Source organism: Cyrtonyx montezumae, unplaced genomic scaffold (genome assembly GCF_038088225.1).
Source record: "Cyrtonyx montezumae isolate F1298 unplaced genomic scaffold, pur_monq_1.0 scaffold_4, whole genome shotgun sequence".
Lineage (NCBI taxonomy): Eukaryota > Metazoa > Chordata > Aves > Galliformes > Odontophoridae > Cyrtonyx > Cyrtonyx montezumae.
Window position 1 is genome coordinate 12,795,532 of NW_027072045.1, and position 15,610 is coordinate 12,811,141.

The window sequence follows — 15,610 nt, forward strand, 5'->3', positions numbered from 1 at the left end:
TTTCAAAACTGCTTTCAGTGAGAGCAAACAATTTCAGAACTCCTTCACAAGTCAGAGTCCTCTAATCCTTCCAAGACTTCCAGTCCACCCTGAGCACGATGGAAGTTATTAATAATTGCTTTGGAGTTACTGTTGGTTGGTGTCCTCGGCCTGAGAAGTCCCTTTATATTTGTTTCAGAGCCTGGACTGCGTCTCCCAGACTTGCACGAAGATTAACTCAGTGTCTGTCTAATTTCCTAGGAGAGTAACAATACTGATTTTATTATTCTATTTTGCTCTATGCAAAATTCTATTTGTTGCCCTGATTCTGCTGAGAGAAATGTGTACTCAGGGTGCTGGGTACAAATCACAGACATGTCGAATGGACTCTGGTTTTGTTTGCAATCTTTTTCCTAGAAAGCATAGCTATTCTTCTAACTGTATTTGATTATCATTCCTCATATTAGATCTATCACCATGCATCTCACAAATTAAAACTCAAAATTTCAGCAGGTAGGCTAAGTCTCCACTTCTCCAAAGGTAGACGGCCTGTATTTTAATGCCATAGATTTGTTTTCTCCCTTCTAATCAGAGTCTATTCCCCAGCTTCCTTTCCTTTCTACTTTTCATTACTGAAAAGTCCCACAGAGGAATTTTGTTGTCCAAAACCTGACCTGAGGTACAGCAGCAGCCACACTCAGTTTGCTGAAGAAATAGCTCTACACTGCACAAGCACACACTGCTGCAGAACACTCAGTGGGCATAGTGATGTTCCTGTAACGCAGAAGGCATACTTCTCACCTGGCTGCTGCCAGGTGGAACCTGTTGCACCTCTCTCACCCACACCCACAATATTTCAAGGGAAATTTTGAAAAGCATTGTTTGCTGTTGTGTTGGTTTTGTTGTTTGTTTTTTTTTTGTAAGTTTCTCACTGTGTCACTGTCTGTCACTGAAGTATCAGAAGGGAATGCTCATCAGTCCAGATTGCCACAAAGCCATTATCTGTCGTACAAAGCAGACAGCAGTTCTTGTACTTTCAATGCCTGTTGTTTAGATAAACATTCCCATCACAGTATTTCAAGATGCCTCCATTACTATTATTTATCAGTATACAGCATCTTAAAAACATCTCCTTGTCTCATTACCATTACTCACGTCCGTTGACACACCACCACAAACTTTGCCTGTCTCTTCCTGTGCCAACAGAATATCAACTACACCTTGCTCACCAGTCCCTACAGAGCACAGCATGGAAGTATGTTTAAAAACAAAAAAAAGAGCGTTAAGGTCAAGTCACGACATCGTACCAGAAGAGACTGGCAGAATGTAATGGGCAGCACTCACCTAAGCAATGCAAAGTGTTGCTGAGATTTTCTGTCGCTTCAGTTTTCAGCTTTATTGGTGTTGAGTATTTTTTGTCTATTAATGGCTGCTTTTCACTTGGGGTCCTCCTTGTGTCAGGTTTCTTTTTCTTTGTAGCTCTGAGGGGCTCAGCTAGCATCCGTACTTCTCTGGGAAATGCAGTGAGCACCTGTATGGCTCCGGCTTTTATCTTCGCTTCCAGTCCCTCTTCAGTGCCAAATTCATCCGTCTGTGAGATTTTGTAGAGAGGTAACACATGGAGCTGTTCATCACTTGGGATCACCCCGACTCTCCGGTTGTCTTCCTTTGTTAACGTACAGACCTGGCAAGAACAGGAACATTTACAGACACAATCAGACTACAGGAATTGTTTAAATATTTACTCATTCAGCCTGGACTTCCTTGCTTCCTCACGTTTTGCAGTCTCAGTGCAGGCCTTTCAAAGGTCTGCATATTCAACCTTCAAAAGGTTTCATAGGCCTTTCAAACAGAAACATCTGAGAAGGACTGAGTTGGACTTATGGTGATGTAGAACCATTACTGGTACCTGAAGGGTACAGTGAAGGCACTACATCTCCAACAGGAAAAATGCAACTTGGTTCAGCTCACACTATCTACAAACATTTGCCAAACTCTGTAAATAATCTGAGTTGTAAATATAGTGGGAATGGTTTTTAAATACATACTTGATGCTCAGAATCTTTTTTGCTTTTTAAAAGTAAAGAATACGAACACGAAAATATTTTGAATTGAACCAGAAGTTTCTATGACATGGTTTTAGTGGGCAAATGAGAAGAAGTTATCTACAGCGATCTGTATTTTGTTGTTTGTTTTAAAATAAACCTCAGCTCTAACTCCTACCTACATACATTCACACTGCCCCAGCTCTGTCTGCCATAACGAAGTCACAAGCCTCAGCAGACATTTGGTTTCTCTCAGGCCACTGACCTACTTTCTCTTATTAAATTGTGTGTTGCTGTGAGATATGGGAGCCAAGAGAACGCTGGTTAGATCCAGTTTGATAAGAGCACATCAAAAATGCAAAGTAAGATCCAAATCCCTTGCAGCAATTTTCATATTACAGTTTTTCTAAGTCACTGCTGAACCCTTTCAGTACTTCTGGTTTTCAGCTCTTCTAGAGTTGCAGTTACTAGTACTACATCTTTGCCTTAAAAGGAAATGCTCCTTTTTTCCTAGTGACAGAAAACCATCCACCAAAATAGCCCCTTTCTTAAAAACAGAAGAGCAGACCACCTTCACGTGGTCTCACAGTGCTTTCCAAGGGACAGCATTTGAGCAAGTGTCCTTATCATCACACCATTAATCATTTATCCACTACATTCACAGGACAATGCTGTTTCTCCACGATACACTGCATTACTAGAAAGCCATGCATTAATATCATGGTGTGGTTAATCTTCTGTTTCATGGGGAGTTACCAACTGCACACACAAAGGAATCTGAGCACCATCCAAGGATGAGATGATCCTCCCCCTAAACAGGGGCATTCTCATCCGTCATTGTGTAGGTTGAATGTACTGCATGTCACCAGTTAATTCAACTTTCCAAAATCCTGCCAACATGCCTAACGTTACAGGAGAAAATAATAATATAATTTAGGAAAAACAGATGTTTTACAGCACAGCTTTCACATAAAGGCATCTCAGATTTATATCTAGAACAGAATTACAGAATCACAAGCTAAAAATCCTAAATAAATAAGGTGGTGGTTAGGGCTTTAGAAATAGCTATATGCAAAGCTTGACAGTTGCAGAGCAGCAAAAGGAGAAAATCTGAGGGGCACAGACAAAGGGAAAGAGCTTTTCAGGTGGCATTTAAAAGGACTGAGAGACGGGCTCCAAAGAAGGCAAGGTGAAAGGGCAATTAGAAGCTGATGAGTAGCATTTACTGATGTGCTTGCTCCATGCGCACTTACCTCTACTGTGCAGCCTTTGGACTACAAGGAAGATTTAGAAAAAACAAGTTGTTCCATGAGCAGCAAATGACACCTGGTTTCCTACGGACTTCTCCGTCCCCACACTCCCACACCCCCGATCCCAGCACCGTTATCTCTGCCCCTTCCACACCTTGCTGCCACCTGGCTGCAGCAGCACCCCATGCCTCGGCTCCAGCGCAGCATAACCCCAGGCTCTTGCCCGCTCAGCAGCGGGCTCCCACAGCACAAAGCCTGGGACAAGAGGCTGGAGCCTCCAAGACAATTTTCTGCAAAGTTCAGTGAATTTTGGTTGGAACTTGCCAGCAGATTCCAAGTTACCATGGTAAGGGGAGAAAGGGTAACATATGCAGAGAGCGCAACTGCATATGGCTCAGCACATCCTCCACTTTCAAGTTAAAGACAAAAAGGAAGTTTGCATGAATGTCACCTAGCTTCCGTTTGCTTCTATTCAGAACTGCATGATTCTCACTTGTTCAAAATTCTGCCTATCCTGCGTCCAGACCCATGTGATTGTCTGAAAAAAATGTCTACATCTTCAACATTCAAATCCATACCCAACTTACAGGCTGCATTTTCACACATTTCACCAGATAGATCCATGGAAATCTTATCTTGTACAGTTATTAGATCCATTCTTTCACTTATTTTTTTCTTTAAAATTACATTTAATCTGATTTGTAATGAGGCAATGGTAGATGACATTTACATTTTTGCAGTGCTTGACTTGGGGGAGGCGTGTAAGCAAAGAGGAAAACATAAGCTCCTACTAGGTAAAGAGCTTTCTGCAGGGAGAAATGGGTTATGTGTCAGTGTCATAAGGAACAAGAAGAAAGCCAAACAACTCCTGAGGAACCAGAGAAGTTAAGGGCTGTAGTGTACTGTGGGACTATGAAGAAGCGACAGGCACCCTCAGCGTGCAATATATTAAGTACTGAATTAAAAAAAAAAAAGTATGTTAAGAATCCTGCAGAAGAAAAATGAATGCCAGTACAGCTAAAGCCTAAAAACCATAACAGAAAACCTAATGTATGTAATTTTTCAGGGTCGCTGTCCCTTACAATATATCTTACTATAAAAAGATGGACATTACTACAAGCGGATAGTCCAAAACCTGATGTTACCAGGAGACCATTCAGGCCCTACAGATGACTTGGCAATTTACAGCAGAAGCACAGTAATCCACCAAATGTGAAGCATCCGTTTCAAAAGCTGCTCTAATACTGAAATTTGTGCAAAGCCTTCCACTAAAGTGTGAAGTTAAAAGCAACACTTCCCATCGGTACTGATAGTGCGTGCAAACTGCCCCGTACTAAAACTGACCACGAGAGAATCATGAAGCCAGTTAAACCCCACTTACAGAGTGAAGCTGCATGTCCTGCTAGGCTCAAAACTTTTTCCAGAATGTGGCTAAATCATCCAGGCTGCTCAACAGCCAAAGAAAATGTTGGTCAGGTCGTTTGTTGACGTTTCCAGAGTGCTGGGTGATCAAACCCAGGCCTGATGCCGGGCTGTGTGATGTCATGGAAAGACTTGCATATTCATGAGACTTTTTTTTCCCCCACTGAAATACACCCATGAACTCCATGAAATTTCCTACACATCTGTAGCCACGCAACTCCAAATGCGTAATTCTGAGCCACTTTGATCTGCCTTCGGCTTTTTGAACTTCGCATGCAGAAATGATGTATCCTTTCCCACTGTGTCCTAAGAACAGATGTTTTACATTCAAGATGTAGCAATGCAGTCAAGTGGCATTTCTGACCTTGAAAGATGAACATCAAATTTCCCATACTCATCTCCCCCGTGCGGATGGAAAGGAGAGGATGCCACTTGGGACCCTGCGATGCTGTGCGGTCACCGCTCATCAGCATAAATACAGCTTTGCTTTCTTTTCTGTTACAGCTGAAAAATCACCCTTCAGTTGGCTTGTTATAACCTGAATAAGCTTCCTAAATCTCAGTCAGCAAAGGGAACACCAGGCGTTTCTGCCTTGGCCCACCTGAGGTTAAGCCAACAGCAGCTGTCGTGCTGGATGCTGTAACATGACGTGGAGCACTAAGTGCTGCCTGGGAACCCACAGATTACTGGAGTGGAATTCTAGGAGTCCTCCATTCTCACAGTACAAAGAGCAACAGAAGTCCTTCCCTTGAAGTGTTGTGAGTTTAGCTTTTCCCTGATTTGTTATCACCTGAACCCCAGTTTAAGGATCTAAGCACATCTGCAGCTCACAAAGCAGCATGGACGTGATCCGACATGCAGCCATTAGCCATCACCAGACACGTTCTGTCCCTTGCTGGAAAGGTCTGGTCAGTATGCAGCCATCCCTGGATGAGCTGAAACTACAGAAATACAGTAACGCACTGCAGGAGCACAGAATCTGTTTAAAAATGTAACAAAACAAAAACAAAGCAGGAAGTTCATTGGCAGTGGCTAATTGACACTAGCCACGCAGTTCTGCTGCCTGTAATAAACGTTATGTGGTAGCAGCCCAGAGGGCACAGATTTCTCTTTTCTCCTTCCTTCTTCCACAGTGCCTGCTACAGATCATGAGGCAGCAGCAACTGCACAGAGCTGCACCTGATCTCTGTCCTTCTTCCATGCCAACAAATAGGGCAGCAAGTCCCACACGTGAGAGCCATACGTGGTACACCACTAGCAAAGCCTTCATTAACCATTTTGTTATGCAAAACCTCCTTTCCGGGACTTGTGGATTTGCACAAATATTAGGAGTGCAGTTCTTAGCAGCTAAGCCATTAACACCATCTCCTGCACTTCACAGAATGCATTAACTACTATAAGGCCTTTATTTCTGTGTTCTCATTTACAGTCTGTAAGCAACACTGTATCATAGCTCTGCACTGTAACATCGATGGCCCTTAGGACAGCATTAATGCACCATGGATGTGTATTTATTGACACCGTGGTTTGTCAAATATTCAATTCATCAGCTTCTTCAGACAAACGAATCACTTCGCAGCTATGTAGAAATGCCAAATTCTTTCATTCCACCACAGAGACAAACAAGGAATAGCCATGTTTGTCTTCAGCTTTTCTTCCAGAATGCAGTTCAGCAAAACCCAGGCTCTGATTTTGTTAGCTAGGAAAGGTTTTCAGCAAATCAAATTCCTGCACAAAAGACATTTCCAAGATTTTCCCCCTCCACTGCTAGTGAAAAGGATCGTCATTTCTTTTCAGAATCACGTGCAAGTAATTCATCAAATCTTGTACACCTGGAATAACACAGGAATGCTTTTCTGGATGCTTTTCTGCTTTTCTGGCAGAGATGGGAAATTCTTGTTAGCAGCTGATTAGATACCATGTTCTTTTAGACATACAGCCAACTCCGTGCTGGTCATTAAGCTCACTCGAGTGCTTTGCACGTCCATGTCCAATTTAAACCAGTTAAATATATTCCTTTTTTTCCTTTACTTTCAGTGCACTGAGCGGTATTCCTTTCATATTTGTGGTGAAAGTGATTCACCAACAACTGAAAGGAGAAATGAAAACGTGTCACTGACGCCATCACTAGTGGTAATAGAGCTGGCAGCACTTTACACACACCTTCCTGTCATGCATTTATTTCAACTGTTTTAGTCTAGAGGAACTCTGGACTTTATAAATGAAGATTTTGTGTCTGAGTAATAAGGAAGGGAAGCAATCTTACCAACACTAGTGAGGTGCAAGATGACAAGTGTGCTTTGTACAAACTTTAAAACTGCAATATGTATATATTTTAAATCAAATAAGGGAAATACAAAGAGAAAAATAGTAACTAAACTTTGTTCGAGGCTGAGAAAGCAGGGCAAATCATGCTCATTCTTAGAAAACATTGACTCTAAGACCTCAGTAAGGTGCAACACTCCACACTACATTTTGCACACAACATATGTCACAGTTAAGATGTAAATGGCTCTACCATTACCACTCAGCCTCACTGAGGAGGCCGCATGTAGATCATTACTTGGCTCTGAACACCACCTTCTTGTCAAAATACCCCAACTTTGTTATGTAAATTCAGTGTTAATATTTGCAACCATTCCTATTTGCACACAGCCCTTTGTTTCAAGTATATTAAAATCGATAGCAAACCTAGACAGAGACAGCAGGGAATGTACAACAGTTACTTGTATGAGTGAGCTACCTGATGAGGATCACAATTAAAGGCACCATTCTCAGCAGTTAAACCATTTTTTTTAGTGTTCTGCAAGATCCAGAAATTTGGCAGCACTTGAAAACAAGGCTGAGTTCTGGCCTATAGAATGAGATGCCTTACAGAGGCCACCATTTTCCATGCAAGCACAGCAACTGCAATCCACAGAAAGAAAAGTAACACCAAGAACAATCTGAAGCTGAAGTTACATCAGATCTCTACGGATAAATGCACCTTTATAGAGATGGTACCTGAAGGATTCCTCAAAAAAAAACAACAATGAAGCAAGAACACAAGCTGCCCGGATCTAATCACCCCTCCAGGCATTATAACTCTCCCAAGAGGGCAACTGTTTTCTTTCTGGGATCCAATATGGCTGAATGAGCACCAAGCTCAGCTTCCTTTTTGTCTTTATGCTAAGAGACAACATGGCACTTAAAACATTATTTTTCGGAATATCCAAATTACATTTCATTAAAAATTATGCCGTGCACTTTGTCATGAAAAGGAATTCTCATTTTCAAATGTGGGATCTTTAAAAGGTCGAAATTATTGTGCTTCAGAAGCTCCAAAGTGACTGCCTCTGCACACAAGCTTATTAATTCAGCAGTCTCTTATTACATATCTTCAGATAAGTGACAGTCAGTGTTAGGAAAAACATAGGACTGGCACTCCTGGTGAATCCTGAGACCATGCTTCAAAGTAACAGGTGTTTACACAGCATACAAGCAGACATTTAACATCACCACTCCTTCCAGCCCATCCACTGACTGTACATCAAAATGCTAACTGTTAAGAATACGCCTAAATGCAACGCTGTCTTGAATCACAGCAAGGCCATAACTGGATTTCCACTTTCATATCTGATTCTACAAGGGCAAAGATTTTAGATGTATTTCTTTTTCCTCTATGTGCAGCCTTTGGTTCAGAAATCATTCTTGAGTCAACGTACAAGAAGTTATCATGAAATGCTTTTGATATTCCACCTATTAGATCCACATAGTTACGCAGGCCTGGTCAGTTTTATTTCATCTTGTTTCCTTTTGAGCTTCTTCCTCTTCACAACTATGGCCTCAGATCCTAAAAGATTCCTTAATTAGTGATCCAGCTAATTTTCTCTCTAGCAAACCAGCTAGGTATTGGGACACATCACCATCAAACAAAAACAGAAAAAAACCCAAACCTGTGATTTTGTCTTTCCCAATAATATAATCAGATTTACTTGAAGGATCACAACAGGCAGCTGACTCCACCACTTATCCCGAGACATCATAATAAATAGATGTAAATAGCATGGGAATATAAAAACGCAATTCATTTCATAACGCCTTAAAAAACTTCACGTAGATGTACCCCCTAAAACCAAGCAGCATTTTAGAACGCGCAGTCATACAAGAGTAATCAGTACAAAAGAGAAAGAATCCTATGTACGTACCACAGTGCTTCCGTTGTGCATGTTATGTGTGTCCTTATGGGCATGGGCACAAAAATCTATGCAAGCTGTGACACCAGAGAAAGGCCTACCGTCCTTGGATCCAAGCCGACAGTCTGGGCCCATGTGTTCATTTTCCACCTGAAAACAAAATATACTACAGCTACTTAGGACTGAAAGTGCGTGACTTAAAACCCCATGAGCCACAAATGCACTTATGGCTGAATAAGTACAGCCAGTAAGAATCATGAGAAAGCGCATACTGTCCCACGAAACATGCTATACTCGTTACTGGTTGTCAACAAGATAATCAGCTCAGCCAAGAATCATGTCTCCAAATAACATTTTTTGTTACACTGTTATTGGTATGACTTTTACAAATGCACAGCTCAGGGCGTAACTCAATCACTAGTGAAATAGAAACTAACCATGCGAAGTAACAGCTGCAGGTAGGCAGTGGATTCAGCACGTCAGAGATCTGCCACTTCTACCCACGAGCTTGACCCACGCTGGGTCTCATCTCCTTTCCAGACCACACTGCCTGCGTAGAGGTACAGCTGCGCTGACCGAATGTCACGGACCTACCTGGTTCTGGAAAGCTTCAGGAGCAAGCTTTTTATAAACTGGAGCCACATCAGTAGCTAAAGTTTGCAAATTATGTTCAAGAAGTTCCTCCTGCAGGGAAAGACGACGCTTAGAGAGCTGCAATTTACTTCAGAAGAATTTAGAAGAATCCAGTTTAGAGATGTCCGACCCAAGTCAGCAAAGCTAATAACATCCACCTCTCTCTTATTCTAGTAATCAGACTTGTATGCCTCACTCTTTTGTCTCTGAACACAAACGAATCTATTCTTGCACGACTAAAATACCCAAAGTGATACATGAAATGCAGCAAAATAGCAACAGAGGATGTGTGGTAGGGCAATACATGAGGAATTGATTTTCACATCAAGGTGGCCACTTCACAGACACAGCAGAAGCAATGCCAGCTGAGCCTGCAGCCTTGTGCAGTGTGCTCTATCAAAGAGAAATCTATCTGAGCTGCCTTTTAGGAGATCTGGACGCAGACTACAATTTCATTAGACAGCACATACCAAGACTGACGACTTTGCTGATCCCCCAGATCATGTTATTAAATGCATTAGAAACCTATAGAGGAAACACATGTACAGAATGCTCCACATATGACAATAAGCAGAGAGGGAACCTAAAACAGAATAACAGAGAATGGAAAGGGACAAAGGAGAAGGGGAACAAGAATATCCAGCAAACACGTCTTTCTGTAAAATGGAAGTTTATTAGAAAAGCTCCCTCGAGGGCACCTGAGACAAGCAGAGATTTTCAGCTTGTGCTGCCTTAAGTCAGGTATTCACCAAGAGCAAGGACAGACATGTGGTGTGTGCCCTCATCTGCTTGGGCAGAAGCCCCATCACATCAGCACTCTTGACTAGTGGAGCTAGTGAACACTCACAATGAGTGGACAGCATGAAGGAGAATGAGGGGTTTGCACTCATACACATAAGCATAAAAGATGTTTAATCAATTCTTTCATTAAAAAAAAAAATCTCCCAGGAGGAGAAGTAGGTAACAGATTGCTATACACTATCTGCCTTCTCAAGCATGCCAGATGTGCTAGGAAAGACCTAATTCTTCTATCTGGGAGGTCCATGGGGAAATGAGCTTAAATAGATCTACAGTCAGAAAAAAGGGACCTTTTGAGGTACCCTGAAGACTCTTCCTGCTGATGTCCATCACGCTGTGGTTATCTATTTACACCACCTTTATTCCTCCATCATGAGACAAGCAATTCTTTTAGGAGCTACATTACTTTGCATCGTATCCATTGCCATATTTTCTGTGCTGAGCTTTATGTCGTTACTGATACTCATGAACTGCAATTAAAATATCACTTGGATGCATCATATTTTAATGTAATTCTCAAGTGTTTGAGAAACATTGTCCAAGGAAAATCCAGATCGTTCTGGATGTCAGACAGAGGACCAGGGTGCTACTATTCCAAGACATTCAATCGGATGCCGGTGTGACAAGCTATGCACACACGTGTGAGGCAGCAGTGCTATCTGTGGATCACCTGAATAAATACTTGGAGGCAAACAAAACAAAACAATAAAATAAATCTTACTTGTTTAGGGTCATCGGTGAGAAGCCTAAATTTCCTGGGGTTTTTGCTTCTGGCGAATTTACATCCATTGAAATACATACTCCACGAGCAGCCAAATGAGAACGATGCTCCACACGTTTCTGGATCAAGCCCTTGACATGCACATGTACGACTGTGGAAGGAAATTAAGAGAAGTCAGCTGACACTGCAGCTTGTCATCTTCTTATTGGTCAGTGCTGTTTGTTATTTCTTTTTTAAACACATACCAAAACAATGCAGGAACTGTAAGACATAGTTTAACTAGTTTAGTAGGTATTTTCTGTTAATGGAATATTGGTGTGCAGAGGATTCTTTTCCCCTTACAGACAGTTCCAACTCTCTGAAGTCCCACAAGTTCCAGTCATGGGAAATACACAACATTGAGTTATAGATACCTACAAATGCTCTCACTTTTTTTCATTTTGACTTCTCCAAGTACAAGAGGTACCAAAAAATACCACTGCTACAGAAGGCTGCCCATAAATACAGCACATACGTCATCTGTGGCAATACCACCTTCTCCAAACTGATACACCATTTAAAACAGAATGACCCTATTTCCCATGGCAGTTCAAGAACACAAGCAATAAACTCAGGTCACTGCACAGCCATCACAGATTGGTTAAATGTAGGCTACAGAAAACATCAGCATGAAGGCAGCTCTACTCCAGAACTTAGGCTGCAACATTAGTCAATTAAACTATATTCTTCTCTTAAAAGCACAGGGAAAAAACTAATTTTGAGCATTTACGCCTTTTAATTTTACAGCTATGTAGAATTTGAGCAATGTTAGCTGGGGAGTATGAGGCAGCTGACAGTTACCATCACTACTGCTTCTCTTATCTGTTCATTACAATTGAAAACAAAGCCCATTTGCATTTATCCTGGCCAGACTCCACACGCTGGGCAGACGTGCACTGCCTGGAGAGAGACAGTCCTCAAAGCTGCCTGAAAGGTGCGATGCAGCACGCTCCTGCACAGGAGGAAAGGCAGCGTGCCCCCTCTCACGACTGGCCGGCCTGGCTCACAGGTACAGCAGAAGTCAGGAATCACCTTCTTAACAGCTCCTTACATGGCTGCACGTGTAACGTGCGTGCCAACACAGGACACAAGTTCACTGCCACCCCTTTCCCTGGGCTTCCGCTGTACAAGCAGCCCTTAGAGCCTGCTCTCTAGAAAAGGCCAGGGACTGAGCTTTATACTAAAATGACACCTAGTGGTTTGTAATTTTAAATAAGCTTCTTTGTATTTATCAGTCCCACAATGACTAAATTTCCACGCTATTTAATTCAGAATGATACTCGAAGGGCAGCACAGCAATCAGTTCCGATTGAAGCAGCTTACTCTTCATTCAGCGCACATCTGCGGCTCGTGGGACAGCCGTATTTTCTGAGGCTCTGCGTCAGCTCTTTGTACAGTGTATCAGCCAGGAGATGAGGGATCCCTTCCCACGCCAGTATGAGGATCACTATGACGGCAGTCTGACAGTGGTGCCCCGCACGCTGACGTACCAAGCAGAGCAACTTCTCCTCATCGCTGCTTCTTCGTATCACCTGAAAGAATCATTTTGTTTATTCGAAGATAGAACTAGGAAACACGGAAGGCCTGGAAGAGGAAATAAAACCACTGGCTGGAGTGTCTGTCACCAAGTAGGGTCAAGAAAGCACACACCGCTCTCTTGGTGTAGCATAGGACTTGGTGTCGCCCTTCTGTCTGTAAAAGAAATAGCAGCGTATTTTACAGGAGGTGTATCTTAGATGCTCTATACAAGCAATAAGGGATTGCAGGTTAAGAAGAAAATATCCACTAGAAATAAAGACCGGTCCTGAAAAGACAGATCCACTGAAAACCTAATAGTTACTTTGGAAATAATACTGAACACATACCGCCAAAACCCAGAAAGCAGATACAGAAGCTACACCCCAAAGCAAACACACACTCTCATTAAGATGACTACTACAGTTACATATCAGTACAAAGAACTGTGCCCATCTTGCAACACAGCATTAGAAGAAAGCACTGAAAATAAACTGTGTGAAGGAGACGAGTTTTCATAACATTACAGCACTTAGCAGTGCTGGAGTACTTTAGTGACCCACATCATATACAAAGAACTCCTTGTCAGTTCTACCCATATAATATGTTAAAGGCCAGCATGATACAGAACACTACTGCAATGGTTTTTAATATACCACTGAACTAAAACTAAATATTACATGCTGCATATTTAGGTTTTGGCATAACTTGATACAAATTTTTGTCATACGGAGACCAAAAAGACACATTAAATCCAGGTCATAATAGAACATAATCTCATTCTTCAGACACATCTGACCCATTAGAGTCTCTATGAGAATTCCAACAAAAATGAGTCAAATCCTCAGCATTGCAGTTTAAAGCTCAAAGCTTCAGAACAAAGACAGTATGTGTGGAAGGTAAACCTTCTTCCCCTGCTCCATCGTTTCTAGGATGGAGATGAGTCGCTCTCTCTTCGTAAGAAAAGATGCATCTATGAAGCCCTTGCAATTGCAGATACACTTCCAGCTCTGCAGTAGTACCCTTGCTCAGAACAAGCAGTTGGCAGCTCTGTCTTTTCCACCACCACCACCCACCCCCTATCAGAAGAGGCCCCATAAGGGTGTGTAGGAGAACCGTTAGGTCACAGCCCGAACTGATGATGGAGCACCTGCTGAAGGAGGATGGCTGGCCAAGAAGCACACGTGCAAACAATTTACACGTGCTTCTCATGTGAGCAGAAGGGGTGAACCCAGGGTTTCTGCCTCCCTGGGCTCATTTAAGGGCTGGCCTCTGAAAGGAGGACATCTCCTAGATGGAGGCTACTTGGAAGATGTGCTCCACAACCAGAGATCCTCATCTCCAGCTAGGCCAGGCAACCTTTTCAACTATATAAAACTACTGACATAGGCAATAGCAACAATGCTTTCCCTAGTAGTGTGAAGGACTTGTCAGAAGCGGTCTCGGTGCTTCATGGGACAAACCGTGTTAATAATGATGGACTATAAGCGCAGAAAGGCAACAATTTCACCTATTCTTTGCACGTCTCCAGATGTCTGGGTTTTCAAGTGGATTCTCTATCAGCCCGATGTCAAAGCATCTTTGTTGCCAGACACGTGGCTACTGGTCATTCGTGTGACCCCTAGCCTGATCAACTGTGAATATCTAAATTATTTAAGCTAATTAAAAGCAGGGACCAAAATACCCTCGCAGTTAATCTGCAAATGAAAAGATTTTCAACAGTTTCAGACAAAGCATTCTTGCTTTGCAGGAAGAAGCAAGACGCAAGTTAGTTTGTGTCAAGGGAGAAAGAATCGCCCTTTTCAAGTTGATTACACAGTCCCACAATCAGCCTTAAGCTGAACGAGAAAAGTAAATGCATCTGAGTTACCATTCCTCTAGAGGTATCTTGGTTGTGACTGAACAACTGGTACAGTATTTTCTGTGGAGAAAGAAAAATAATGCGGCTCATTTACATCTGAGTGAGGCTTACAGCAAATCTATTATGGCTGATCCATAATAGTGTTATTCACACGGGGGTGAGTTGGACATTCCCCAGGCAGCGCTGCTCCTTCCAGTCAGGAACACACGGACTTAACGTTGTTACTCAGCATGGAGGGTGATGCTTTCAACTTCTTTCTTGTTTTTTAGACTTTATAACTTCAGTGAGGAAATTCAGCATCTCTTTGTTTCTCAGTACATCAGGGAGATCCCTTTGTGAAATCTCACGTAGTTCTCAGCAGAGTCCAGAAAAAGCGACAGGTGGACAGGGATGCGATTTATAGCCTGCTTCACACCCACATCATTCCACCACGAAGCTGAACTCTTTTGCAATAATAACAAATCCACAGCAATACCACACAACTTTAATACATAGAGAACCACATTTGAGAAGGACAACCGAAAAACTATAGAGCAAGCCCGGCGACCAGAAACACCACAGAATTCCTGACCACATTTCTACTGGAGAAAATTCCTGCCACACTCATTGACTCAGTGACTTGTTAGTTAATTAACACTCGTGTAATCTAAATTATTTCCAACTTCTCGTTTGTTTTCCAGTACTTGCTGATATCCAATACATTTCTGAACTTAAGTTTTTCTAATCTGTGATTTTCTGAGGACTGGTAAAATCCAAAATTAGAGTGCAAGCTGTGCACTGCTTATCAAGACTGTCTCAACATGCCAACAGGCCAGATCTCTCACTGCTTCTCTAAGTAACGGGCACAGTAAGGTTTTACTGACAGATCTATTGAATTACTCTTCTTCAGATTTCTCCTAGGTATTTCTCTATGACCAGGTGTTGTTCCACAATCTCTTAACCCTTAAACATCCCCAGACCGGGCACTGTTTTAACCAACTGTTCTTCCCCAGTACTTCTCAGAAACATCACACATCTTAACTTCATGCAACAGCGTCTTAAAGCCACCAAGTCAGCAGCAAACAAAGTCTCCACATACACTTCAGTTAAAGTTGGTTGGTTTTTTAGTGTGTATTTGATATAGTGGTGCTCCAGTAAGGCAAACGGAATTAGTATGCTGTTACAGCCACAGA

The 15,610-nt window shown here is 42.2% G+C and overlaps 1 protein-coding gene across 2 annotated transcripts in view; it reads right to left on the minus strand.

Moving 5' to 3' along the window:
* The window catches only part of TET1 (tet methylcytosine dioxygenase 1), a 57,285-nt gene that overhangs the window by 5,398 nt on the left and 36,277 nt on the right, over positions 1-15,610 (minus strand). For both annotated transcript variants that reach the window (XM_065746217.1, XM_065746216.1), the window contains 5 exons: positions 12,386-12,594; positions 11,024-11,174; positions 9,466-9,555; positions 8,884-9,021; positions 1,324-1,663 (listed from right to left, as the gene is read on the minus strand). In XM_065746217.1, the coding sequence (XP_065602289.1) occupies positions 1,324-1,663; positions 8,884-9,021; positions 9,466-9,555; positions 11,024-11,174; positions 12,386-12,594 (928 nt within the window). The remainder of the gene's footprint in view (positions 1-1,323; positions 1,664-8,883; positions 9,022-9,465; positions 9,556-11,023; positions 11,175-12,385; positions 12,595-15,610) is intronic.